At 39.0% G+C, this 26,514-nt stretch overlaps 5 protein-coding genes across 15 annotated transcripts in view; 2 read left to right on the top strand and 3 right to left on the bottom strand.

Annotated features, from left to right (window-relative positions):
• The window catches only part of LOC109722356 (ankyrin-2), a 5,226-nt gene extending 3,330 nt beyond the window's left edge, over positions 1-1,896 (top strand). The window contains exons 9-13 of the mRNA XM_020250395.1: positions 90-152; positions 336-437; positions 642-812; positions 919-998; positions 1,404-1,896. Coding sequence (XP_020105984.1) covers positions 90-152; positions 336-437; positions 642-812; positions 919-998; positions 1,404-1,458 — 471 coding nt within the window. The 3' untranslated portion in view covers positions 1,459-1,896. The remainder of the gene's footprint in view (positions 1-89; positions 153-335; positions 438-641; positions 813-918; positions 999-1,403) is intronic.
• Positions 3,235-4,547, top strand: LOC109712691 (PRA1 family protein E-like). The gene has a single exon (XM_020236426.1). It carries the CDS (start codon positions 3,313-3,315, stop codon positions 4,105-4,107), a length of 795 nt encoding a protein of 264 aa, XP_020092015.1. The 5' UTR covers positions 3,235-3,312; the 3' UTR covers positions 4,108-4,547.
• LOC109712665 (E3 ubiquitin protein ligase DRIP2-like) lies at positions 5,879-12,915 on the bottom strand. Of its 6 annotated transcripts, none has more exons than XM_020236419.1 (8): positions 12,740-12,915; positions 11,351-11,450; positions 9,110-9,443; positions 8,230-8,663; positions 7,797-7,868; positions 7,356-7,406; positions 6,594-6,666; positions 5,879-6,175 (listed from the first exon to the last, which is right to left on the bottom strand). In XM_020236419.1, exons 1-8 carry the CDS (start codon positions 12,885-12,887, stop codon positions 6,005-6,007), a joined length of 1,383 nt encoding a protein of 460 aa, XP_020092008.1. In that variant the 5' UTR covers positions 12,888-12,915; the 3' UTR covers positions 5,879-6,004. The 6 variants fall into 6 exon arrangements, with proteins under 6 accessions (XP_020092008.1, XP_020091968.1, XP_020091973.1 ...); XM_020236379.1 differs by having other exon boundaries at positions 7,797-7,847; positions 12,740-12,892; XM_020236384.1 differs by lacking the exon at positions 7,797-7,868 and having other exon boundaries at positions 7,356-7,454; positions 12,740-12,892.
• On the bottom strand, positions 15,397-19,284 carry LOC109712642 (exocyst complex component SEC15A-like). 5 transcript variants are annotated; one of them, XM_020236354.1, is made up of 2 exons: positions 18,648-19,284; positions 15,397-18,134 (listed from the first exon to the last, which is right to left on the bottom strand). In XM_020236354.1, the coding sequence occupies exon 2, from the start codon at positions 18,040-18,042 to the stop codon at positions 15,673-15,675; it is 2,370 nt and encodes a 789-aa protein (XP_020091943.1). In that variant the 5' UTR covers positions 18,043-18,134; positions 18,648-19,284; the 3' UTR covers positions 15,397-15,672. The 5 variants fall into 5 exon arrangements, with proteins under 5 accessions (XP_020091943.1, XP_020091951.1, XP_020091932.1 ...); XM_020236362.1 differs by having other exon boundaries at positions 15,397-18,069; XM_020236343.1 differs by having other exon boundaries at positions 18,660-19,284.
• LOC109712632 (magnesium transporter MRS2-I-like) lies at positions 20,295-24,289 on the bottom strand. 2 transcript variants are annotated; one of them, XM_020236324.1, is made up of 11 exons: positions 23,836-24,289; positions 23,698-23,727; positions 23,198-23,351; positions 22,715-22,836; positions 22,172-22,246; positions 21,710-21,937; positions 21,542-21,586; positions 21,329-21,373; positions 21,185-21,257; positions 20,841-20,960; positions 20,295-20,755 (listed from the first exon to the last, which is right to left on the bottom strand). In XM_020236324.1, exons 1-10 carry the CDS (start codon positions 24,091-24,093, stop codon positions 20,845-20,847), a joined length of 1,146 nt encoding a protein of 381 aa, XP_020091913.1. In that variant the 5' UTR covers positions 24,094-24,289; the 3' UTR covers positions 20,295-20,755; positions 20,841-20,844. The 2 variants fall into 2 exon arrangements, with proteins under 2 accessions (XP_020091913.1, XP_020091903.1); XM_020236314.1 differs by having other exon boundaries at positions 21,185-21,214; positions 23,836-24,286.

Genomic DNA, 26,514 nt, shown 5'->3' with positions numbered 1-26,514 from the left:
CTCTCTCTCTCTCATTGAATCACATGCTTCAAGTGAGCTTCTCGGAAATTTTATGTTCTCTGCTAACAATTCGTGGTTTTGTACTGTAGGGTAACATGAAGGAAAGATGTTTGTCCGAAGGTACTAATCTGCAGAAGCTAAAAAGTGTTGAGGTGATACTTCTGTTTGCATTTTCAATCAGCAGTATTTTTCTTACATACTATGAACACTTGATTTCATCATTTCCGTGTAGTCGGACTTCTAACTTCAGCGCTAGAATCCTAGAACCATATACGGGATACAACATGGTTGTCTTTAAACAGTTGCAATGGAAATTCATTCATTTAATCATGCAGGTGTCACCTGAGGCAAAAAGTAGAGCTTTGGAAGCCAAGTCAAGGGGTGATGATGCCTTCAAAAGTAAAGACTATCAAATGGCCATAGATGCTTATACACAGGTATCTTCTCGATCCTGCTTCGAGCAATCATAGATGTTACATGCACGGATATTGTTAATTGAGAATGATATTTCTCATCCTTTCATTGGCTGAGGCAACACTATGTAGTTTATTACAACTATGGACGATTCTTATCATGTGAAATGTATGTTCCTGGTTGCTTTGGCGCCAATTTGGTCTTACATTTATTCCTTTCTTTTACAGGCTATTGAGCTGGACCCAAGTGAGGCCACGTTTTTGTCAAATAGAAGCCTTTGCTGGATACGTCTAGGGCAAGGCGAGCAAGCCTTAGCTGACGCCAAAGCTTGTAGAGAGCTGAGGCCAGATTGGCCTAAAGCTTGCTATAGAGAAGGCGCAGCTCTGCGCCTGTTACAGGTTTGCTCACTCATAACCCTTTCATTGATATGTTGGTTGGAAACTATTGTGGAAACTCTTCTAGCTTTAAAAAAAAAAAAAAAAAATACTCTTTCTCTTTTGCCAGAGGTTTGATGAAGCGGCTAATGCCTTCTACGAGGGCGTAAAGCTTGACCCTGAGAACAAGGAGCTTGTAGCTGCTTTCAGGTAATAAGCATTGCAGTTCCTTTCCTTCCTCATGGCTTTTTGTCCGTTCTCTCAATTCCCTACCATTAGCTATTCTGGCTTTGAAAACGAGAGCATCCAGAAGAGAACATTCTTTTGCTTTGTCTTTTCTACACATTCAAGGGTTTGCAATTATATTTAGGAGAATTTTGCCCAAAAGTAAATCTATGCAATTTTTATTAAGATTAGCTCTTCTACTCAATTTTGTATCAGTTATCTCATCTGCTACTAAGTAAAGGATGGGAAATTCCATTCAGAAATTTATGTGGAAAATAGCTAATTAGTAATAAAAAGAGGTTAATATGGTACATTACACACACAATTTGGATCATATTTCACGACATTATCCTTTGTCATTGTTTCACTCTCGCCTTTCTATTTTAACAGGGAAGCTGTTGACGCCGGAAGAAGATTTCATGGCACAGATCAACCAAAACAATAAGAAATGCCGTTCTCGTTTGGGATTTGGTATGGAGACTCCAACAAAATATGCTCTCTTTGAATTCAACATATCGACAAGTATCATTGGTCATCTTGCTCCCTTTCGAGTTACATCTTTGTTTTCCTCAAATGGTTTTTGAGGAATTACTGTAAAATTTAGTGATCTTCAAGGGTCTTTTTCTTTCTCTTTAAATTATTCAACCTTCAGGATACAAATTACTTGTAGTAGGATGTTTTGAGTATTTAATAGAGCAGAGTTGGTCACGCAACTGTTGCGACAAGGGGGAAAGTCTCGGATTCGTTTGCTAGAAAACAAATGTCCTTTTTTTTTTTTACCCGTTTGTTTCTTATCATCACCTAAGCACTTAGTCGGCTCGCTTTTTAAGCTGCTGCAGCTAATAATTTTATGCATCGTGAATTTGCATCTAGTTGGATTTAATTGAATCGACTCTGCAGGGTCATAATCTTTAGTTTTTACTGCTGCAATGATGTTTGTTGGATTTTTTTTTTTTTTTATTTAGAAAACAGCTTATTAATTTGCTTTTGCATGTAGCAAATCTGTAAGAATTCTTCTTCACACGGTTTCTGAATTTCAGAACAAAAACTGAAGACGAGTCATTCTTTGTAAGTCTCGGTCCCAACCCAGTGCGGCTCGAATAGCTTGGTCGGTAAGGAAAAATAGAAGGTGGAAACGCGGCGTTTCCCTTCCCCGTCATTCCTAATTCTTAACTCTTAATTATGATGATGATGATGATGATGATATTATATTATGCCCCTCTCGTCATTCCCCTGCACTTGGACCTGGTCCATCCGTTCATCTCATACACCCAACACACTAAATTCAGCATTTAATGGTCAGTGTCTTCAACAAATAATGTAAGTTGGCTAGTACATGTGAGATTCTCCAGCATCTAAGTTCGTTCTGAAAATCTATTAACTACGCACAGATCTAAAACTCAACTATGTGGAAAATTATTTTTCTTTCTTTTTTTTAGAGAGAGAAATATATAGCATGCTATCTGATAAATTTAGCTGGATGTAGGAAATTACTATTATATATCCGTAAAAAAAGGGTTTGGTATCAACTGTTGAAAATAATAATCCAAATTTAATTAAAATATAGTTACAGATAAGTTTAAATCTTTTATTTGATTATGGTTAGGATATGTAATTATCGAAAATAAAATTAGATTTATCATCTGTTATGATTTGATAAAATTAGATTTATCATCTGTTATATAGTTAGTCATAGATTAATTAGAAAAATAAGCCATAGTAGACATGGCTGCATGGGTTGGCTTAAAATGTAATTTTACTTTTTATTAATAAAGTATTAATTTAGTTATCTTCTTCTTCTTCTAATATCTATTCTTCATATTATTTTGTTCGGTTTTAGATTTTGAGTTATATAATTGATATCAGCACAAATACTAACTTCTACAATTGATATTAGAGCAAATCACGCTTCTATAATTGGTATCAGAGCAAATCGCACTTCCAACGTCAACTTATTTTGGACTTTAGAGAGCAAATTTATTCATGCATTAAATTTGCCATGTCACGGGGTCTGCCAGATGGTGCACGAGTTGTGCAGATTCGCGAGGTGCAGGCAAAGTAACTGGAATTCGAAAAAAGGGTGTCTGTTTCCTTGGTCGCTCTCTCCTCTCCGTGTCTTTATAATTACGCCCCTATTTAATTCCATCCCTGCGTTCCCTTTTCATCGTTCCTTTCCAGAGAGAGAGAGAGAGAGAGAGGAGTCGAAGAGAAGAATCCTTCTGAGATCTCTCTCTCTCTCTCTCCCTCTCTCTCTCTCTTCGTCCCCTCCACCCTCGAATTCTAGGGTTAGGGTTACGCCATGCGGAACGCCCCCCCCGCCTCCACCGCCGTCTACGGCACCGTCCGCGCCGCCGCTGCTCCGCCGTCGCCGCGCGCTTCTGCCCCTGCCTACGGCTCCATTCCCATTCCCAACCCAACGTCCTGGGCCCCCGCCTCTTCCTCCCCCTCCCCCTCCGGCTACGTAAAGATCCCCGCCGCCGCCGCCGCCGCCGCCGGTCCTCCGCAGGCGCACCTTCCCCCTGGGGCGGCGCCTCTGCCGTCCCCGGCCACCCGCGTCGCCGACCTCGTCGCCCGCATCAAGGAGCAGGGCCAAGCTCTAATCGCGGCGCGGCGGCCGTGGCAGGAGGCGCTCCACGCCGCCGCCTTCTCCCGCCCCTCGAACGTCGGCGAGGCCACCGCCCGGATCCGCCGCAACGCCGCCTACTTCCGCGCCAACTACGCGATCGCCATCCTCGTCGTCCTCCTCCTCGGCCTCCTCTGGCACCCCTTCTCCATGATCTCCTTGGTCGCCCTCCTCGCCGCGTGGCTCTTCCTCTACTTCTACCGCACCGGGCCCCTCGTCCTCCTCGGCCGCACCTTCGACGATGGCACCGTCCTCGCCGCCCTCTCCGGGGTCACCGTCGTCGCCCTCCTCTTCACCGACGTCGGCTGGAACGTGATCGGGTCCATCCTCGTCGGAGTGGCCATCGTCGGGGTCCACGCGGCGTTTAGGTCCACGGATGATCTCTTTCTCGACGAGCAGGAGGCCGCTGGTGGTGGATTCATCCCCGGCATGGTCGCGCCGGTGCTTCCGGCCTACGCTCGGATAGTGTGATCCCCAATCCTTTTATCCCCAAATTTCAGATTGAAATTTAGGGTTGTCTTATTCAGGGCTTGCAGGCTAAAATTGTGAATAATAGAAGATCACTTGAAGGATTCTTGTTGGAGGTCCAGGTTTGAAATTTTTTTGTGGAATTGCTGCTTATATTATAGTGTAAGCTGATGCTTTGGTTGCATTTTGATCGGATTGTATGGGTTGGTTTCTTGTCTCGCTGTTAATGTGTTGTTGTTGTATTTTTATTTATTTTTTTCCTCCTGTGTTCTGGCAAATTCTTCTTCGCTTCCTGTTTTATGTATGTTATTTTAGCCTTTTAATTAGATTGTTGTATTTATGGTTGTTTATGTATTGGGATCTTCTGATTTTACCCGAGTTGCTGTTGGGTTGTTGTTGATTGAATAAACATCTTGTTGAGTTACAAGCTTGACCTTTATAAACTTCGTTGGTGTTGGTGTTGGTGTTGGTGTTGGTGTTGGTGTTGCCAAATTTCTTAACTGCAATGTGATTCGATTTATGGTTTTAATAATCTTATATATGAATTATGATCATTTACTTAATAATGTGATTATGCGGAAGATGTATAATTGTTTCCTGTATGTCGCCAAATTGTTTGTTCATCCTTTGTATATTGTTTTGTTGGACTCTTGCATTTTGATTTGTGGATCGGATTTGTCCTGTTTTATCCGAATTGCTATTGCTTTTTCCTTATGTTGGGTTAACAGTTTGGTCCTTACATGTACTTGATGCTTGCCGAAGGTTTTATCAGCATTGTGATTGATTTCATGAATCTGCTATTTTTATTGTAAATGCGACATTGATTCGTACCCTGGTTTTCCGGCTGAAGAATCTGTCTTGCGAGAGGTACCTACTAAATGTGGATTGAAATTTATAAAATTAATAAATACTTAAAAATTTTAAATATATATATATATATATATATATATATATATATATATATATATATATATAATTTTTATTTTTTATAAGAAAGTATAGAATTAGAGAGGACGTTGGGAGAAAGCTCGTGGGGACAAGGTCTCTCTGCCCAAGGCAAGTTTCTGAGGCTGGAGTCCAGGCCGTGTCCTGACTCGGCCAAAGCGGACCGTGCATGTGCTTAGGCCCGTTTGCAGCGAGGCCGTGTCAGGCCAAGAGGAGGCCCAGCATGGCCAAAAGATATTGGGACCGGGCAGGGCCGGACTGCTACGGGTGCTTTGTGCTGCAGCCCGGCCAGAGGCCGTGTCGCGCGACTCACTCACCGAAGTTCATCTCGTATACTAGCAATTCCAACTAATTAAGATGTTTTTCATCACCTTTGCTTTGTCTCTTTTCTTCTCTCTCCTCTTCTATTCTCCTCGTACATCATCTCTCTCTGCTGTTTGGGCATACACATCCTCTCCTTCTAATTCAAATCTATAATTTAAGTTTTTGAATTAAAATTAAATTTTGTATTACATGCTCAAAAATAAGATTTTAAATTAAAGTTTTTAATTTAAGCGTGAATTGGAATTCAAATCTAAATATTATGATATAGCTAATGCGACATCTTGGCTGCATGCTGACGAAATAACTGCGCTAGATATGTTACGAAGAAATAAGTAATCAGACAAAGTATTTCATATAGATGAGAATGTCGACAAATTATAGCCAAAGTAAATAATAAAATGTAAAAACAGAAAAAACAAACTATAGCACATAGTAATGCACGTTCTCTAACTGCTACATGGTTGCAGGAAAAAAAAAAAAAAAAAAAAAAAAAAAAAAAAGAAGTGGCGTGGGGGGGAGGAGGGGAGGGGGCTCATCTACCAACTCTTCCACATCCACTAGTACAAATGAATGCGGATTCATAATTAGCATAATCTGACAAGCTGCGAGATGTCGAAGACAAGTAAAAGATTCAAGAGGAGGAAATTTTGCGACGATAGTTGAGCACCATAACAAAATCCATTGCTGAAGAACCGACCGATGTGCAGGTCTTTTGCGCTGATTCAGATCTCAGCCACACATCAACTAAGCTATGAAGGTTCATCGTTGGGCTCATCGGCTTGCCACGACACACAATCTCCACCTATATATACGAATCATTAAAAGCGTCAGATGCCCGAGCCATATTTAAAAGAAAAAAAAAGATCATTTTGCTATGCTATTTCTCCATTAACTAAGGATTCCATTAGATTTAACAGTTTTCCTTTTTAGGTTATAGATTCGATTAACAATTAACAGAATCCCTTATTGAATTGTTGGAATAACTCAAATTAAATTCAAACAAAAGCTAACTGTCTGTCAATAAAAAATAACACTCGAGAGTCCATTTCCAAATGGCATATAATAAAGGGGTCTTTGTAAAGTTTCAACCAACAAAGCAAGCTATATTCATCAGCAAAGTAACTGATTTTAATCAAATGCCAATTAGAGCCAATCATCGCCCGATTAAAACAATCAAAATAAGCAATACATGGATTCTCAGATGGTTATTGAGAATGTACCTCTTTCTCGCTCGCAAGTTCAAGCTTTGTCGCAAGATACTTTTGGATGGAAGAAATGGGGAGATTACCATCTCTAAGACAAGGGAGAAGAAAAGGTTACGATATATAAACTGCGTCAAATGAGACTAATTTGTAATTATGTTGCTTTTTTGCTTACAGGAGAACTAAGCATCAGCAAAATTTCTCTTGCAGATAATCTCAGTATGAAGATAATTATTATTTTCAATAATAAAAGACCGAAAGAGTAGCAGAGAATTGCAAATAACAGCTTCCTCCATTAGGAGTGTTGTGTGGAGCCATAAAAGATTGGTTAATAAGGCAAATACTGCACAAAGCAGGCAGCCATTTCCAGGTTCTAAATCTACTACTAATCAGTCCGTAGAATTTTGGAAAGATGGTCAATAGCTGTATGATTTTATCCTGACCCCAGTTTTTCCATTTTTCACAAATTTGGGACAAAAGCTTTCTTTATGGACTGAAACATCCTTGTCAGGCCTTTGACTAAAATAACCACCAGAGATTTCAGCCAAAGGCAATTAGGTCCATAAAATGGAATTTGGATATAAAGGACTACTTTTTCACAAAATGGCCCTCAGGTACTGCAAAATAGACTAAGACCACAAGACCACTGATGAGGGTGACATTGAACCATAAACCACCAAGTAGAAATAAACGCATAAATTTCCTTCAAAGAAAATTGGCTCTACAAAAGTTATGATTATTCAATATCCTTAGGTTTCTAGAAGGATAAAGAACACTCACTTAATTCGCAAGTAATTAGCAGACAACTGAGGCAACAGGGCATCTCCTTCCCTGAAAATGCAGCCTGATTTAGTACAAGAAAACATAAAATGGGTTTCCCTGCAAATATGTGAAATTGGGTGAGTACCCCTGCAAAATTGGTATTCGCATGCATGCCCTCGAAAACTGTATTTATTTGTGTCTAAGCACTTGCCGGGGGTATAGAGGCAAACGCTAACTTTTTATAGATACTCCGGCTAGCGCATGTGTGCAAATAAGTAAGGTTTTCAAGGACACATACATGTGCAAACCTTGCAGGGGAATTTATGCAATATTGTATACTAGTGTAGTAATCCGTGCGATGCGATGGGTAGGTAATTAGAGAAAAAAAAAAAAAACAGCGACAAAGGAAGAGAAAACAGTGATGGAAAAAGCGACGATAAAGAGTGGAATTCATCTTACCGATGAAGGAAGGTAACAGCCGAAGGAGCGGGAGAAGAATAGTTCGGCCCACTGCAGAGGTGTAACCCAGTTCGATTCAAGCAAAAAAGGAGAAAAATCTGATTTAATTCGAGCAAAGAAAGAGGAAAACATGTGGAGGGCTTGAGTCGATTCAGGGGAGCCCACACTCAACAATAATTCGTTCGGTTCAAATAAAGAAAGAGAAAAATCTGGTTTGGTTCAAGCAAACAAAGAGAAAAACATATAAAGGACTTGAGCTAGTTTAGGGTGGAGCCCACACCCAACAATGAAAGGAACGCTGCCATGTGGCAAATTTAGGAAAAATAATGTATATAGAAGATGTAGATTTGTGGGGGTATATATTCGAAAACACGAAAGAAAATTGTTCACGGAGCTCGCAAAAAAAAACTCTTCAAAGTAAAGAGGGTCTTACTGATTAGTGGAAGCAACTAGAGAGAACCAAACTGGACTGGTTCTTCTATCTCGTTGAGTGCTTGCAGCGTCAAGTAGTGCTTGAGCTGAGGTGTCGATTTCCCTTCTTTTGCGACTAAGTCCCTGTAATTTTTTAGGTTTGGCCGATGGGGGAACAACGGAATCACTTCCATTTCTGTCAATTTGTGCTTTGGATTTATTCAGATGCTCTTTGAATTTGGATTTATGAATCATGACTCCATTATCGGACTCATTTATTTGCTCTTCCTTAACAATGGGTCTTTGTGGGCTGGATCTAAGAGCTTTTGTTCTATTTGCAGCCTCAACCAAACAATTCAAAGGTTTCCACAGTTCTGCCTTATCCATATATGACTCTCTCCCATTTTCTGTATCCTTATTAAATGCCTGATTGGATGTCTCTGGATCCAAATTATTCTGTAAAAGAAGGGGTTAGTTAGGATAAATCATTAGAAAAAGTTATAAAATAAGACCAGAGTTATTCAAAGGTTCACAGCGCAATCAGAGAGCTAAGTTATTCAAAGGTTCACAGCGCAATCAGAGAGCTACTTGTATTCACTAAAGTCCTCTTAGGCATGAGAGAGCTAGGCTCTGTTGAAATTTACATATACACCTCTAAAAATCATTTATTTACACATACATTCCTGCAAAATCTGACTTTTCAAAAAAAGCTTCTCTGATTTTGCCCCTTGAACTTCGAAAATTCCAGTGAAGAATGGATGGTTCCCCAACTTACAATAGTATCAACATTTTTTGTAATAAACTGTACCCCAAAGGGGCATATGTGAACATTCGCATTTAATGTGTACTTGTACATAGATAATTTTGCAGGGATGAATATATGAAAACCCCTTTTTTTTTACCTGTTTTTTGTTTTGAGCCATCTTCATCAACGTTTCAGATGTGTTAATCTTTTTGCTCTCATCTCTGTCTTCAACATTATTTGCCTCCTTCGCGGACTCATTAGCAGTGGAGCCAATTCCACGTGAAGAAGCAGAAGCTCTTCTCGCAGCTTTAGTTCTCCTTCCTGTTAAGCTGGTTTGTGCTGCTACTCGAGGTGTACTAATGACCAGAGAAGAAAGAGACCTTTCCTTTCTTCTAACTGGCAATGTAATTGGAGGAACTTCAGCGGCATTAATCTTTCTCCTTTTAAAAGGAAATATTTTAGCTCTAATATCTTGCAGGTTGTGGTCAGGCCTGCACGAAAGCAAGTTCTCAATTATGTGTTTTACATTATAAAGGGATCTTTGCATATATACCCTACCATATACACATTATTGCGCATAAGACCCTGCAAAGTCAGGATTTGTGCCTGACGTGGTTTTCTATGCAGAGACAGCCTGGCAGGAGCATGAATGCAACTAATTATTGTTTTCAGGGTTGCATTCGGATAAACCAACTATGAAGGGGGATTTGTACAATTTCGTACCTTTTTTAGTGTATGTATGCCGAAAAAAGAACAAACAATTACACAAAACAGCAGCACAAGGTGAAAGAAGTTTAGAGTTATATAAAAGTTTCATGTCTGCAGTAGGTAATAAAGCAACATACATGTTAAGATCAGGAAGCTTTACAAGTCAGAAAATGCTATTTCAGTTGAAACAAACTTCTTTGCCAAATTATTAGCTAAGTAACAAAGAGTAAACAGGTTTTAACTACCTCCAAACTTCAGAGATACTACCTCCAAGCTTCAGAGATGGAGATCTTCCGGTTACTAGAGGGCATAAACTGGCACAATATAGTTTCTCCAAGAGTAATAAAAGGTAAAAATGTCAGGATAAATTTTCAATCATAGGTCATTAGAAAATAGGATCACAAAACTGTAGTTCTTTTCTTTATTTCAACCGACTGTTATTTGAGCTGACAAATATTTCTCCCAAGTTCATTTAGATGTCATCAAATTATTACTGAGGCCATTAAGCTCCAATTGAATTTTCTCACATCGAAAGGTTTCTAGCTCTCTTTCAAAATAATATGTACGTGGAGAAAATTCCTAAAGGACCTTTCAAAAGAGTTAACTTAGATAAATCACCAAATCAAAGTGTGTTGATCACTTTATGATATAGATGTAAATTTCAAAATATGAAGTACACATGCAGGTGCATGGATGTCCAAATCTAATTTCAACAGAAGTGAAATGACGATTCGTAACTAAATAATTTTCATGATGATGTATACAAGCACATGTGAACAACCAATTGCACCAAACAACAAAACAACTGAATAATATACCAAATTTTGGAGTTAAAAGATTATCTGTTCACCAAAACTGAATAATATACCAAAACTGAATAATATACCAAGTCGGTGGACCATCTGTTCACCCAATGCGTCTTTACCAGGTTTATCATGGTCACGGGACTCGAGGACGTACAGCCGGGAGAGTTGGGTGATGATGTACATATTGTCTGGGATAGGTGGAAGGGTAGAGATGCTGGACAAAGTAGAAGGAATGGTCTATCTGAATTGGCTGCATGCTGGTGGACCATTTGGAAGGCCAGAAATAACCTTATCTTTCGTGACATTCAGTTTGATCCCGTATTAGCGGTGCGAAGGCTCGAGCAGCTGATTGATTCTTGGAAAGACAATCTTTTTTTCTTTTTTTTTTTTTTTTTTTTTTTTTTTTTTTTTGAGGCCCTGGCTGCCTCACCCCTGTAGCCTAATTCATAATTTCAATGAATGAAGCAGGTAGCGTGCTACCTATTCTAAAAAAAAAAAAAAAAAAAAAAAAAAAAAAAAAGATTATGAATGCATGCTGACAAAGAAAATTTGCCGATGCCAAGAAAGAGTTGTGAACTCATTTTGCATGATTGTACCATGTAAGACAAATGTTAAATCACTCCACCATGCCACCATGTGCCAGAGAACAAGGAACGATATGCCTCCTAAAATAAACTTTTGTGTTACTGCTTATATAAGTTAGGCAGTCTAATATTAGTAAGAAATCAGATTATCTTATCATGCACAGATGTATATATTTGCACAATGATAAAGAAGATGTTGACTCTGCAGTTAATGAAACAGTGACAAACAAGGCAATCAATGAGCTAAGAAAAGTAAAATAACAATTGAAAGACATTAATTAAAAGAAAAGAGAAGTTAACCTGAGCTTTTCCACAGGTAAACAACCAAGGTCGATGTTGCAAGTTGGGCAGCAATCAAACTCCTCATCATTCAGTTTTTCAAAAATACACTTCCGACAAACTGTTCAAGAGATCAAACAGACAGTATGTTATATATTGTGTGTTGATATCAAGATTCTTCCTTCAAAAAGATTGAGAAAGCACATCACATGATTTCTTTTTCAGCAAAAAGAATAAAAATAATTTGAGTTTTTGCAATTATTCCATTAACGCAGGACCTAAAAAATAACAAGAAAACGCATAGGTAAGTGCAATAATATATTTTCCAGCAAAGCCATATGAAATTTCATTAAACTGAATTAAAAACAGAAAAAAAAAAAAACTTTTCTCTGACAAATAACTAAATATAGCAAAAGATTAGTAGCTAACGAAGGTGTGTCACAACATCGTAGGAAAAGACGAATATTTTAATGGCATAATCTTCCTAATAAAATGTATGACAATTGAAAAAAAAAAAAAAAAAACATGCAACTTAACGACTCAAACAACAGAACAAATTCGTTTACAAAACAAAAAAAGTAAATGATCATGACGGACTAAGTCGATCAGTGATTAGCAGTATCAAATGTTCTAAAATGGTAGTCCACACAGTAAGCAGATCTTTAGCACACACATCTTATAATTGATTGATGTCTCCCCACTCGACGAGATTTGAAATGGTGTTTCACGAACCCACAATCTATTTCTTCCAATTTTACTACTATACTCCTGAATATAGCACTGCTACAAACTCTGAACTGAAGATAAAGTTAAAGCTTGTGCGTATATATACATAGCAACTACTCTTATGTGATGCTTTGAACGCCAATGAAACAACGAAATCTCCAATGCGATCAATCACCGCATGAACCGAGCTCGTTTACTCCTCGCACTAGGTGTGTCGATTAATAGAACTAAACACGAAAAAGATACCAACTTTCTCCAACCAAAACACCCCAACAAGCTCTCCCCAACCTCCGCAACAGCAACCACCAACATATTCACGTAAATCTCTCGAGTGAACGAGAGAAATTAATGCCAAAAAGGCCATCTTTTTAATGTTGCTTTGAGCAAAAACACTAAACTATACATGAAAGAACGCGAAAGACGCGGATAACGAAATTTCACGAGATGATACGAGAAACCCATGCCATAAAACCGAAAAATAAGAGAACCCCGCAACAGAAAAACCCGAAACGGCCACAAATTCACGTCCAAAAATGATGGAAAAGAGATGAAGCAATCGAAAATCCCCAAAACAGGAGAGACTCGGATCACAGAATCGGCCGAGGAGGAGGAGGAGGAGCAAGGGGGTTGGGGTGGGGGTGGGGGGACGAAGAAGCGGGGGGGGTGGGGGGGGAGGGGACTCACACGTGTGGAGGCACTCTGATATGGTGGTGGCCTCGCGGAGGAGCTTGTTGCAGAGGGGGCACGTCATGCGCGAGGTGAGGAGCTCCCTCCTCACCCTCACCACCTGCGGCGGCGGCGGCGGCGACGAGGGCTCGGCCGCGGCGGCCATGCTCCCTCCGCTCGCAAGCCCCCAGCTGAAGCAGCCCTGTAGAGCGCGGCCGCGGCGAAGCTAAGGGACCGTGTCGCGCATTGGGTGGGGACGCGACGCGGGGGAGGGGTGAGGAGGGGGGGATCGGAGGACGACGAAGATGCGGCGGGGGACGGTGAGGTGACCACGGAGTAGGAGAACTGCGGTGAGGTGTTTGGGGTGAGGTTCGGGGATTCGTTGGATGGGGAGGGGGAGAAGAGGAGGGGATCGAAGGAACGACGAGGGAGACGAGAGAGAGAGAGAGAGAGAGAGAGAGAGAGAGAGAGTATAAATAAAAGGGAGAAGAGGAGAGGGGTATTTTCGGAATTTGGGGTGCTCGTTCTTTCTCTCTCTTCTACTCGCTTGCGGGAAAATAACGTGGATTTGGGCGTGAGGTTTGAGCAAAAGTGGGGGGTGAGAATAGCACCGTGTGCGGGTGCGTGTGTGAGAGACTTCGCTTCATAGTTCATACAACGACTGGTGCGTACGTTATAAATAGATCGCGAGCAGTGAATAGCACGCATCTTAAAGTTGCATTTTAAGATATCGCCCTCACCATAGTTATTGCAGCGGATGATGCAATTAGTAGTGTCCTATTAATAAGACGCCCCATCAAAATCAGAATTAAAATTAAAATTAATTATTACAACGTAACAGTGGCATTGTTTAGGTAGTTTTAAAAAAAAAAGTTTAAATCAAATTTTCAGACGGAATTAATAAATATTCCACATAGAATTTGTACACGAGTAATTTCGTCCGGTCGTGTTAACAAGTAATTGTCTAATTAAGAAGAATATGGCCATTTGATTGAGTTAATAATATTTGTTTAATGCTCGACAAGATGAAAATATTCAGTTGGATGATAAAATAGTTCAAATGAAAAAAAAAAGAAAAAAAAGAAAAAGATTCTTAGTAGTAGCGCTTGGACCAGGTGTAGCATGGATCCTTGAACTTCACCAATCAAAATACAACATATTCCTGGAAAAGAAGGGAATTTTCTAGTCCAATCTACTTGTTTCAAGAATAGTTCTTACGTATGTCAACCACTTATATTCTTATATTAGCATTACTCCACTTTACTACAATATTTTGCTATAAATGTACGTAGCAAAGATGATGCATGAATTACACTCATTTTTATTATTTTTTTTGTTTACATTAATAAAGATCTTTTTAATTGTAATTAAAACTGCTTCTTTTGGAACGGAAGAAACTCATTTTTGCTTTTGCGTAAAAGGCTCGAGCATTTTGTTCGCCATTTTACTTTACTATTACTTCTCGGAGTGGATATGTCGTTTCCAAAATACGGAAATGTTAATAAAAAAAGGATTGTCGACCATTAATTAATGGGAAAGAATATGTAACACGTCAGAACAATTTGAGGAGGTCCACTCTCAAAGCCAATGCGAAAAATACAATCTAATTTGACTCGATCAATGACCAAGTAATTAATTAAGAAAGCAGAAAAGTGTGCATATATTTTAAGGATAAATTGTACCAAGGATTCTCTAACTTTCATGAGATTATTAATCTGATTCGTAACCTTAATTTGGTTGGTAATCTAGAATTTTAGTTAAATTTTGACAGTGATGTGAATTCATAATCTCGTTACGACGGATGCAATTAGGTCTCCATGTTTGATTTCATCAGAAACATCGAATGAGAGAGTGAAGATTACGGCAAATAAACATGCACGACAACTAAAATGTTGAGAGCTAAAGCGCAACCTCATGTAAAGGCCAGGAATCACTGAAACAATTTAGCCAAATTAATTTCTATCTTATTTAGTTTTGGAAAGGTGATAAGTGTATGAACTATGAACAGTGAATTAGCTGATACTTTCACACTCGCGTGTTGAAGTGAAGTGTACGTAGTTGCCATGTATAGAAAAGAATCACTTAATAAAGAGCAAGAACTACAGCAGAGAGAAATACAAGTAGAACTACAATAAGGAATATATGTGGAAGTGAAATGACTAAATTGTAGCCAATAATAAGAGAAGTACTAATTTGCGTGGCTTCACAATGATTTGATTCTATCTTCTCTTCTTCCTATTTTCCAGCTTACTATTTCATGCAGATTCATTGAGCCGAGTTTCGCGAGTTTTCACATAAATCTGCATTGAAATGGATTTCCAGGCATTGTCAGAAAAGGCAAAAAAAAAAGATGCATGCATTGCGATCCAATGTGTTTTGTCATAAAATTTGAACACTCCTTTCCTTCTGAAGAGCATACCGCAAGCGAAAAATGGCAATAATAATTGCGAATAAACATGCTAAGTAATTTTCCGATTGTCAGAAACCAAGCTATTTGCTATTTACTTTATAGCATTTATTTTTTCGTATTGCCCGAACACAAGCTGCGGAGAGAGAAAAAAAGACCGAAAAGAGATACTCTATTGCTTCACATTCTAAGCTCTCTACGAAGAAAAGATCGAAATATCTTAGAGCCTCCATAAGCAGATAACGCATGAAATAAAAAGACACAGATAGATAGAGTCCCCTTGAGGAGTTGTGTCATAAAATTATTATAACAAAATAGTTAAATAAACAAGTGATCACAGAGGAACAGAGATAGATTAGTAAGCTTGAGAGAGAAAAACTGCACACAGTTAAGAAATTATGGGAACAGAGAAAGTTGACGATCCAAAATTTTGAGATCAATAATCTCAAGTCGGCATTCGTCGCCGAGAGACAAAGAAATTGGACACTGCCGAATAAGAACTGTAGAAGAAAAGAGAATGGTTCTGCACAGAGCACAATAAACTTCAGCTAAAATCTCTCAGCCTTCTTTTCAGCACATCCATCGACTTCTTCCGAGCATCTTGCTTCGTATTGCGGTTCGAAAGACTCCCAAAAAGTCTATCAGGCGAATCCTTGAACTTGTCACAAATAGCGGCCACCTTTTTGTAGTCCAAAGCACCGTAATTCTTCTCCCTTATAACAGGGTTCATGAAGTTCTCCGGCTGATTGCTTACCAGAAGGTTAATCAACTGCCTGGCTTCCACCAAACAATCTCTAAAGCTCGTGTCTTTCCTCAGCTCACTCAACCCCGAGCTGTAAAACCTCTCGTCCGCAAAAGACTCCAACATCTTCAAATCATTATCGATGCCCATAACGGCATTAAGATTAAACCTCTTCACACTTTCGCTAAGGAATGCACCCACAATACTATCACACATATGCGTTAAAGCACAGATTCCAACCTTGTAAAGAGCTTCTAAAGGCAAAATTTGTCGAGCAGCCGAAATTAGGCTTTCAAGGAAGAGAAGGACCTCATTGATGTAATCATTCCCGTGTTCTGAGGTCTCGTCGGTCGTCCAATTGATACTGTTCATTAGCGTCGTACACTCATCTAACTTGGAATTAACTAAATTTAGTAAGGAATTGTATGCAACATTCTGCGAGGCTTTTAGTACAGCTTTAGCGGTCAAGCCAGAATGAGGCCTTTCAATGAGACGTCTAGGAATTCCACAAAGTTGGGCAGCTTGCAAGAGAAAAAGATCACAAGCACGTTCGAGAACTGTAATATTTGCCGCTACTTGCATTGCCTGTGACACACCCGAATTGCTATTATGAATCAAAGTTAGCAAACTATCATTCAACACTTCAATCAAAAGTTTGTCTAAATACTTCTTCACAACATCGTAGAAGTTCATAATGCCTCCATATGATAAGTAGCTAAATGAGTCCTCAATGAAGGACCGCACGATTCGACAGACATCAGGCACGGAAGAAGAGAAGGGCGCTACATATGGAAAAGCAGGCAAAATATCTGACGATTGGAGATGGAATGCCAAGACATTCATATTGTATTCATATTCCTTCTTTATAACCATTTGTTCAAGTGGATCATTTGTCAGAATGTCATTTACCTGCTTCCGGCACTCGCTCAGTAGAAGATCATGGTACTTGTCTCTACTATTATCAAGAATTTCGAGTAAAGAGGTGACCCGATAACCGTATCTAGTTAGAGTTGCACCTAGAAGGGTCACAAAGTCCTTAATAAGGAGGAGGTGACTCGCAGTATCCATACGAGCGAATTGTTCCTCCAAAATAGACGTCATCTTGCCAATAGCTGTTTCCCATATCGTCTCAACTTGCGACTCTAATAGTAAACCCCCTGCAGTCCGCAGAACTCGGTCCTCTACAATGAAAAATCCGGCTATCTGTGCAAAGAAGGGTTGGTGAGACTCGAGAAAAGGCTGAGCCGTCGAAATTTGCAAATCTAAGTTAAGTTGCATGAGCCGATTCTTGTAGTAGTACTCACGGAACTTCTCCCCAATACCAAGGCAGGTATGAATGTGGTAAGCCCGGTAAACGGGGGTGAGATCAAATTCCAGAACCGAATCTTCATCACTATTCTCGGTGTGCAAGGTGTATACACAATCGCTGACGACAGAACGGCTCTGCTCTTCTGCTTCTCTCTGGCGAGCCCGCATCTCTTCGTCTCTCTGTCGAGCTGCCGCAGCTTGACCTATAGCCAATTGGCCAATCTGCCTCGCGGTGCTCCTTATGTGCACTAGCCAATTGTTGAACTCACTACAAACTTTCTTTTCGATGTACAACTTCATTGTCGGTATTTGCTTCTCAATCACTTTCCGAAAAGCCTTCATGGGAATGCTATGTAAATAGTCCTTCTCGATCAAATCCAGAGTCTTTAGCGCGGGGTAAAACCGACCCTCTGATACATGTCGATTGCATGTGATACATAGGTTAGACACTTGTATGCAAATCTTTAATGTTTGGGTGGCCTCCGTGACATTTTTCTTAATCGAGTACAACTCAAGAAGCTCCTCGATCTTCAGAAGAAGATCGCTCGCAACCTCTTGTAGCCTGAAATTCTCAGTAGAGAGCATGCCTTTGAGCTCGTCGGCATCGACCAGCACGCCGCGAAGCTCGTCGACAGCGAGGATGAATTCCTCATAGTGGAGTTTGCAGAGCTCCTCGATCTCGACTTCCTTCTTCTTGACGATGTTCCTGAGGTGGTGTAAGAGGGCCTCAGGCTTTCCAGTCTCGAAGGTGTGCCTTATGATTGGGCCCAAGTCCTCACTGTTTGCGATTGAGGCTGCGAGGGCCATGTCGATCCCTCCATCGCCGTTTTCTACCACAGTTCTCTTCTTAGATTGGGCACTCATATTTCTACGGTCGCCGCGCAGATGAGACTGTAAGTATATTGAGATGAAAATGTGGAATTTATAGGGAAAATTACATGCAACAACTCACTCAACTTTGGCATTGGAAAACAGACACCAAACCAAAAAAAAAAAAAGGGGAGTTGTTAGTTTTCAACAAGTCATTTATAGTGTAAGAATATTTAATCTAGTACATCAATGAGAAAAAAAGAACTAAATCAAAAACAATGCAAAGTAGTATGAAAATATGCTTCTTTGGGCACTATGATGCGTCATGCCCCAACTTTTAAAGATGAAAAAACTCCATTTTTACCAGAATTAAAAAAAAAAAAAGCCTCATCTAATGAAATAATAAGATTTAAGACAAATGGGACTATTAGCAGGTAGCACATTCCACCCTATACGAAATGAAGAAAAACCCAACAAATTACTACACAAATATTAGAGAAACAAAAAAACATCTAGCGATTGAAACTAATTGATTAAATGGGCAGAAGAAACCAAATAGGCGCATCATCACACAAATAAATAACACTAAGAACCCACATCACAAAACCACAACAGAGCCATGTTAACCAAAAAAAGGAAAAAGAAAATAACTATTTTACATTTTTACTCACAGCTGAACAAGTAGAGCTCCGTGTTCTTCTTCAGGGTCTCAGGTAGTAACGGACAAAGTGGCTTCTTTTATCCCTCTTCTCTGCTTTTTCCATCTCTCTCTCTCTCTGTCTCTCTCTCTCTCTCTCAAGTGATTTGTGTTCTGATAGGTAAAGATTAAATAATAAATAAATGAATTATAATAATAATAATAAAAATGCAACTGTTGTTGTTGTTGTTGCCGTCTCACTATTATTCCTGCGATTTTATCGAGAGACCCGTTTGAGGCATTCTCCTCTTTAGACCGTTTCCCTGTCCAGCTTCCCACTGAATAATCTCCCCTGTTGCCTTCTTACGGGCACCCATTGATTGTACCCAGAAAGGCACCCAAGACTGGGCACTAATGGGTCGGGTTCGTTATGTTATACTCGGACTTGACCCGTTTATTATACAGATGCATAGTTCTTTTGTGCTAATCCACTCTGTTAAGAATATAAATTAGGAGTCCGGCTGCAATGCTATCTATAGCACTAAGCACTTGGCGCTACCAAACTTTCTACGGTTAGATCAATCTCTTTAATCATTTTTATCTGTTAGATTATATTATTCAACCAACCATTCACTAAACATTAAAAACATTACTATCATCCTAACCATAATCGCTTTATTCAAGAGCTAAAAATATAATAGCACCAATAATTTTGTGCTATTAATAGTATTATGGCATAGTTCTATAAATTAGCCGATTTATCATTAACTTTTATAAAACAAATATCGAACTGCAACAACATGAGTAATACCTATCCAATGCTTTACATGGAGAGCTTCAATTTGAAGTTTTTAAATGTTTACTTACAACTCTTAGGACAAGTATATTAAAATAGTACAGCTAGAGTTCCAACCATATTGAACGTAGTCGATGTCTAGATTGGGCCAAAAACTAATCGAATCTTTGCATAAAAAGAAGCAATGGGCCACCGAGGTATAATTATGATATCTAGTATGTAACAGAAGCTCCTCATCAAAAGTGGAAAACAACATAGTCACTGTAGCACCGACTGTTTCTAAAGCAAGTGGCAAAAGACTTGGTGATTGATACTCGAGACCCAAATTCGAATCCTAGTTGATTCACATTTACAGCTAAGTTTATTTCTAAATAAAATAAACGAAGCGGGTAGCGTGCTACCTATCTCTCCAAAAAAAACATAGTCACTGTAGTGTAGGGCTTGGAAAGACTTAAGTAATCACATCATCATCTTAAGTTCACACACCATTACTAATGCATTTTCCTAAACACAAAAGTCCTAATAATTACACAGAAATAGAATTACAAAACTCGTACAAAAGGCAAAACGGAACCTTCTCGCTTTTTTTGTTTAAAAAAGGGAGAGCAAAAATTGGCTTCCTGTTATTGGGCCTGATTCAACAAGTAACTTGTTTCCCTTTCAAACCAAGATAACTTACCACAACTAATTGCAAATGCAACTTTAAAAACTAAAACGAGTGAATTATGCCAAGAAAACATTTGAACTCGACACAGCACAAAATCTTCTGTTCACCGAAATATTCACAAATTTCAAAAGCAGCGACTCTCCTTGTAATATATATAATCCATCGGAAAAGTAAAAATTCAAACTTCTAATTTTACCTCTGGATGATGAACAAGAAGCAGAACAATTATTTCCACGTTAATTACACTCGGTTCATGTCAAGTGCTAAAAAAAGTTTTCTTTTGATAATTTGTTGGACAATGATTTTTTTTTTCTTTAACATCATTGAATGTGACAACACTTTTTTTCTTTTTTTTTTTGCCTCCATAATAAAACCTAAAACATTTTGAGTTACAATCAATGAGCCACATGGGCGATGTCTCCATGTTGGATTATCAATTAATTGACTTTTATCACAAAGTCTCATTAGCGACTAAATGAGACTGAACAAGAGCAAGTCAATTATGGTATAATATTTGTGTGGTAGGGAACATAACAATTGATATTTTAGTTCCTCAACTGAGTGTGTGCCTCTCAAGCAATCAAGATCCGACGAGGCCCTTGTGGCGAGCATATGCAACAATTAAGATGAACACAAAGGCAGACGCTAGTCCAGAAATAAGGACCACCTGTTCATAATGAAAAAAAAAAAATTTGAGCCAGATCAATGTATTCATCGCTAAAATAGTTTTTGATTCATCAGTAGAAAATTACCCATTTATAAATATATCCATGGTCTTGATTCCATGAGTATGGTATATTCATTCCAAATATACCTGCGGCCAATGAGTAAATCGAGAGGGACACTGTCCCAGAACTTAAGAATAGCTCCAACTGCCACAGTATATATAATTAATGCTGTTAAAATTTTGAGGACAAAAAAAGCAAAATTGGAATACACAGAAGTTCATGGGCCATTGTATAAACTAAAGCATGCAGTCGATAAACTAACTATGGTATGAAATAAAGCATGTGCCCCAGATAGGATAATAGCATTTGAAAATAAAGATTATCAAAGAAAGATTTGCCAGTGGGGAAAAGAGTCTAATAACTCATACCTGAATCAATTGATTTCGATGGTTGTCGAGCTGCATTAGCAAGAATTTGCCATGAGTTCATAATATGTTCATCCTGAACCCCAATGAACTTATTTACAGATGTTTTAAAAACAATAAGAAGAAGAAGAAGAAGAAGAAGAATACCTGGATATTAATGTAATCCTCTGTGTCGTCAATATACTCACGCAACTGGGAAGAAATTATAAAGAGTGTTTTACATCAATATAACAATTGTAGTAGTCGAATGAAAACACAAATGATTTCTCCAACCCAAGCAACAGCACATTGCAAGATGAATGGGAAAGAATGAGTGATTATTTTGCTTAATAACCATAGTCAGCTCAGTCTCCGACTTACTGTGTTCAGTTTGTTCAACGTGCCATCAATTTGCATGAAGTATGCCTACATAGTTAAAGGAAAATTCTTAGAATCCACGCAAGCACAGCAGATATCATTACTCAAATTTAACTTATTTTATTCACATTCTGAACCAGCCATGATAGGAAAGGAGTGTTGTTTTATGACCTCAAGCAACATTTCGAGCTCCTCAACGTCATTCTCATTTCCATGTATAGTTGCTGCACTTGCCCTGCTCGCCCTTGATATCTTTGAGCCAATTGTTGGTGATGTGGGAAGCCAAATGGGTGCAACAGAACCACTCACAGGAGAGGAAGCACCAGTCATTTTTCTTGTCAAGTAAAGATCTGCCATGTCATCATCATCGTCCAGTAGTTGTTCAAGCTCATCTCTAACCTGGTGAAGGCAGCAAAGTTGGTGATACAACTACATAACAGAGCTCACCAGAATTGGTCTTCCATCAGGGTGCAGAGATTAGTATATCATAAACAACTAGATAAAAGCTTGCAAAACAGCCAGATAGTAGAAAACAATCCACAAAAGAGGATACAAATGGGGATTACCAAGAAAGGGNGGGTGGGGTGTGTGGGAAATGTAAAGAAAGATGGAGCAATGGGAAGGGTGTCACACCTTCTGAACCCTAGCAGTCAACCTTGTCATAGCACTCTTCAACTTTCGCACCCGGTCCAAGTTACGGCTGCTAATCTGCATCATGATTGAATTGAAAACTTGAGTCTGAAGAGGGGAAGAAGAATAGACGACAACAACAACAACAAAGTCATTGATTTAGGGTGGTTCTATTATTATTCAGTTCAGCTTTATCTTGGTCACGATACTCCATTAAACCAAGTGTTAAAGGGTAATTATGAATGTAGAAGAGTAGAATAAGGTGTGAGCTCATGAGTTTTACAAGTATATCACACATACAAATAATGGATATCATTGTAGCTCCAGTGAATATCCACCTCTGGTTAGATCTTCTACATGATATTGTGTCCATTACTAAATCGGTGCAATGTTTCCTATTCAAATCTATCTTAACCTGTTACAGGCTGCAATATCCTTGGAAAATCCAGAAACTATTACAGCGCTACACGCAAGCAGGTTGATATAAGATAAGTCTTTTGAAAAAGTGAATTCTATCTGTTAATCAAAACCAAAAGAAAATATAACCTTGGAGGTTAGTTCATCTAAAGCTGGGTAGGCCGCAGTCTCTAGCTCTGTGGTTCGAGCATCAAGGAAACTGCAAATAGCTTCTAAACAAACCTCCAGGGCACGGAACTCAAATGGAGACTCTGCATTTGATAAGATTAGCAGCTTGAGAGATTAAGAAGACTCCCATAGCAAAAGATAAAATAGCCAAGAAATATGCTAAGTGTTATAAAGTAACATACCACACAATAAGAATACTGAGCATATACTGCTATTCTGTTAAGCGTGATATATTGTCACGACAAATAATAGGGCCGCATAACATATCACGATGTATATAGTGTAGAATAGGTGACAATATATTACATTGATAATGTGTGACCATAACATTATATTAGCAAATACCCTGTTACACATATAATAGCATCTTAATCCACCCGATTGTTAAACAGAAAAGAGCTTTCATGGTTGGAAAGGTAAATATGATGAGTATATGCAACATACCATCCTCCTCACCAGCTTCTGCATCATTTTGGCTAGTTAAGTTCTCCTTCCCTTCACCCTGCCCTTGCTGAAGAATACTAGCTGGTGGTAGGCGCCTCCGAAGCTCCTCCACGATTGGAACAACATTCTCGTCCGTAGGATCTCTAAGCAACACCTAATCAGAACAAATAAAACACTTAACTATCCACAACCGAGCAACTAAGAAGCACGATATTGTATCAAGTTTTTCACAAGCAAAATATGTAGTAATCTTTAGCTCTCTCTTCCTCGCTCTTCCTTTTTACTAGCAGAGATCAAACCACAGAGATGCCAAGCTTAATAGATCAAGTGTCGAGTAAAGCAAATGCCAAATCAATTGAAAATAGTCTAATTTAACTGAACAGAAAGTAAGCTATAATCAGATTATTGAAGAATGGCAAATCATAGAGAGTAATCGTGATAATTAGAAGATTAAAGTATAAATTCATGATAAAATTAATTAAAGTTTCTTCCTATGATACCTCTTCAGCAGTAATTATCGCTTTGATATGCTGCTCCAAAGGCCAAAATTAAACCAATCAGCAACTAAAAAAAAAGAAAAAACACACACACAAAATTAGTAAACTAATTAAATAAATTAATGAAAATTCATCAGAAACCTCGAGATTGAGCACGATTGCTGTCTCGCGCCCCAGTATAGCGGATGGATACGATAGTAAGGGATCCAAAATCCTGAGATCCCGCGCGTTTATTTCGACCCTATGCATGATCGCGTACTTGTCCACATCCAGAATCGTCCCCTCCCCATTCGAATCGAACAGGATCCAGTTCCTCGCCGCCGCCGCTGCCTTCTTAACCCCGCCCTGCGCCTCTGCTACCACCACCGGCACTGCCGCCGCCGCGGCGTCCCACGCCATTTGCGCCCGCCCCCGGAGCTCACATCTCTCGGCGCCGCTTCCCTTCGCCGGAGCTCCGAGAGAAGGGGGGCAGGGCGATCACATCGCCGCCGCGCGGATCGGAGAAGCGAAATTGGAGAGGGTTCGATCGAGGAGGAGGAGGAGGAGGAGGAGAGCGCGTGGATTGGGGGTTTTGGTCGTTTTTTACTGAACGTATATTGTTGTATAAATGAAAGTACTACAAACTTTCGAGTGGAATCGCGCCTTTATTGGGGCAAAATGTACGCATGGTCCCTGTACTATCCAAAAAAGTACGTTTTGGTCTGTATACTTTTTATCTTGAAATATTTAAATTCTGAACACTGAAAATTTTATTACAGTCCTAAATATTAATACCTTCCTTTTAAATAATAGAAAAGGTCTAACTTTTTATTGCGAAATAACATTTTCAATGGTAGTTGGAATGAATCAAAATCTCAAATCATTTCATAGAAGGTCCGAATTAATCGTACTGTAAGAATTACTAGGCTAAAATATTTATATAAAAAAATAAAATATAGTCGGAGTTGCAAAGTTGGATAGTACAGGGGCTATTAATACATACTAACACTTTTCATTGTAACGGTGCGTGTGTTTCCTTTTGTTACCTTTGTTTCCTGATTCGTCGGGTTGTGTTATTTGGGAACAGTATTGTTCTGGGTTAGGTGCTATTTGGACCGAGATTTTTGTCCCACACGTGCACCGTTAATGAGGAAAATGACTACGTAGTAAAGTTGAAGCAGCCACGGAAGTATTCGCAATTGTAATTTGCCATTTTGATTTTTTCCACAAACGTTTCTTTCCTTTTCCTCTTCTCCTCTGCTTTTACTTAAGATTTAATGAAAACAGTATCTGACGTGAGACTACCACATATATTTTACATCATATGAATGACAAAATTTTAAAACCGTGCAAACTACGGATGAATACACTCGTATTATTTGGTACAAGAACGAGGTGAGGCTGAGTGATGATTGCGGAAAAGATAATAATAATTTTATATGGTAAATTATTACGTTGTTTTAGAGATCAAAACAAATTTTGCTTAAACTTGTAAGATGCCCAAGGGAACCTGACAATTGGGCATTTGAAGAAAAAGATTGTTGAAGCTCCAAGGTCCAAGTTTTCATTCTTAGTAAAAACAAAATAGTTGGAAAATGGAGATTGTATTAGTACTACTTGGAACGCTAGCTTATCTTTGACCAGAACAAATGGACAAAAATTGAATTCTTTTCATGTAATGAGTGTTCCAGAATTACTATATTTATCCACTTGGTCATCATCATTCTTTGTCACTATCCAATATCAAGGGGGACATTTATGGACTTGTAGGCCATTAAACAAAATGATATGTTAAGTTGTGGTTGATGATTAATACTCTTATTCCTTGGGTATGGGGTGCAATTATGTTAAGCAAAACTCATCTCGCATGATCCCAGTAAGTTAATGGAGAAAATTCGAATTTTCATATAATGCGACATAGTTATTTTTCTCTAAGGTAGCGTTTGATTTAGGTATAAGTAAGAACTAGCTATTACGAGAATAGGTACAAGTATAGGAATAAAAAAAATAGCGTTTGAATGAAAATTGGGTTATTTCCGGGAATAAGAGAAATAGCGTTTGGATAGATAATATGGAATAAGAAAAATAATAGGTAATTATATATAAAAAATAGAGGTGTTGGTAGGAATAGTTATACTAGATTATTTTAGAAATCCGAAAACTACTATTCTCAGATAAAAAATTTGCGTTTAGGTATAAAGAGGGATAAGGGGTTATCTCTCCCCTTATCCCCAATCCAAACACTTTCTAAAAAAATTTGGGCCACATGTCTGTGATTTTGCATCAAATTAAAGTTAGTAGATCACACCCAGAGATATAGATATAGTGAGTTGGGTTAAACCCAAAAAGGAAAAGCTTATCTGTTGGACCGGAGTAGTTTCAACTGGGATTGGGCTCATTTATATCTCCTATCTCTAAGCCCAACTGGGATTAGCCTAATTCAAATTCCATTGTTGGGCCTACCATTCCTATTAACAACCTGGGCCCATCGTTTGAAGCGTCGAATGCAATGCCTGATATCCACCGTTCAACAACCGTCATCTCGATCTCTACCGTTCATTGCTATCCTAAGCGGTTTCCTTGAGCGCACACGTGGCGACATATGATTGATGCTAAAAGAGTCCCTCGTGTTGGGACTTGGGAGGCGTCGACCGAATCCCGGTTCTCTGTAACTAACTGAAACCGTCTCACTCTTTCTCATCGCATCTAGTTTCCAGTCTCATGATCCAGTGCTGCCCCTAAACACACAACTCCAAGTAACAAAATACGCTCGCACGCTTCTTAAAGACGTCTTGAAGGTTCTATAAATACCCCTCGGACGATGCCGCCACATATTTTAAA

Source organism: Ananas comosus, linkage group 1 (assembly GCF_001540865.1).
Source record: "Ananas comosus cultivar F153 linkage group 1, ASM154086v1, whole genome shotgun sequence".
Taxonomy (NCBI): Eukaryota; Viridiplantae; Streptophyta; class Magnoliopsida; order Poales; family Bromeliaceae; genus Ananas; species Ananas comosus.
Note: the sequence above shows the minus strand (reverse complement) of the source record. Positions and strands in the feature narration are given on the sequence as shown.

What these genes read in the sequence shown, in the direction of transcription:
- LOC109712691 (XM_020236426.1), top strand. Translation starts at nt 3,313, where the DNA reads ATGCGGAACGCCCCCCCCGCCTCCACCGCCGTCTACGGCACCGTCCGC.
- LOC109712665 (XM_020236419.1), bottom strand. Translation starts at nt 12,887, where the DNA reads ATGGCCGCCGCGGCCGAGCCCTCGTCGCCGCCGCCGCCGCCGCAGGTG. An exon ending in CTAGTTGCTTCCACTAATCA is followed by an intron (nt 7,869 to 8,229) that starts GTAAGACCCTCT and finishes TTGCTTGAATCG; the next exon opens with AACTGGGTTACACCTCTGCA. An exon ending in GCTAATTACTTGCGAATTAA is followed by an intron (nt 6,667 to 7,355) that starts GTGAGTGTTCTT and finishes CCCTTGTCTTAG; the next exon opens with AGATGGTAATCTCCCCATTT.
- LOC109712642 (XM_020236354.1), bottom strand. Translation starts at nt 18,042, where the DNA reads ATGAGTGCCCAATCTAAGAAGAGAACTGTGGTAGAAAACGGCGATGGA.
- LOC109712632 (XM_020236314.1), bottom strand. Translation starts at nt 24,093, where the DNA reads ATGGCGTGGGACGCCGCGGCGGCGGCAGTGCCGGTGGTGGTAGCAGAG. An exon ending in AGCTCGAAATGTTGCTTGAG is followed by an intron (nt 21,587 to 21,709) that starts GTCATAAAACAA and finishes TTAACTATGTAG; the next exon opens with GCATACTTCATGCAAATTGA. An exon ending in CGTTGAACAAACTGAACACA is followed by an intron (nt 21,374 to 21,541) that starts GTAAGTCGGAGA and finishes ATTTCTTCCCAG; the next exon opens with TTGCGTGAGTATATTGACGA.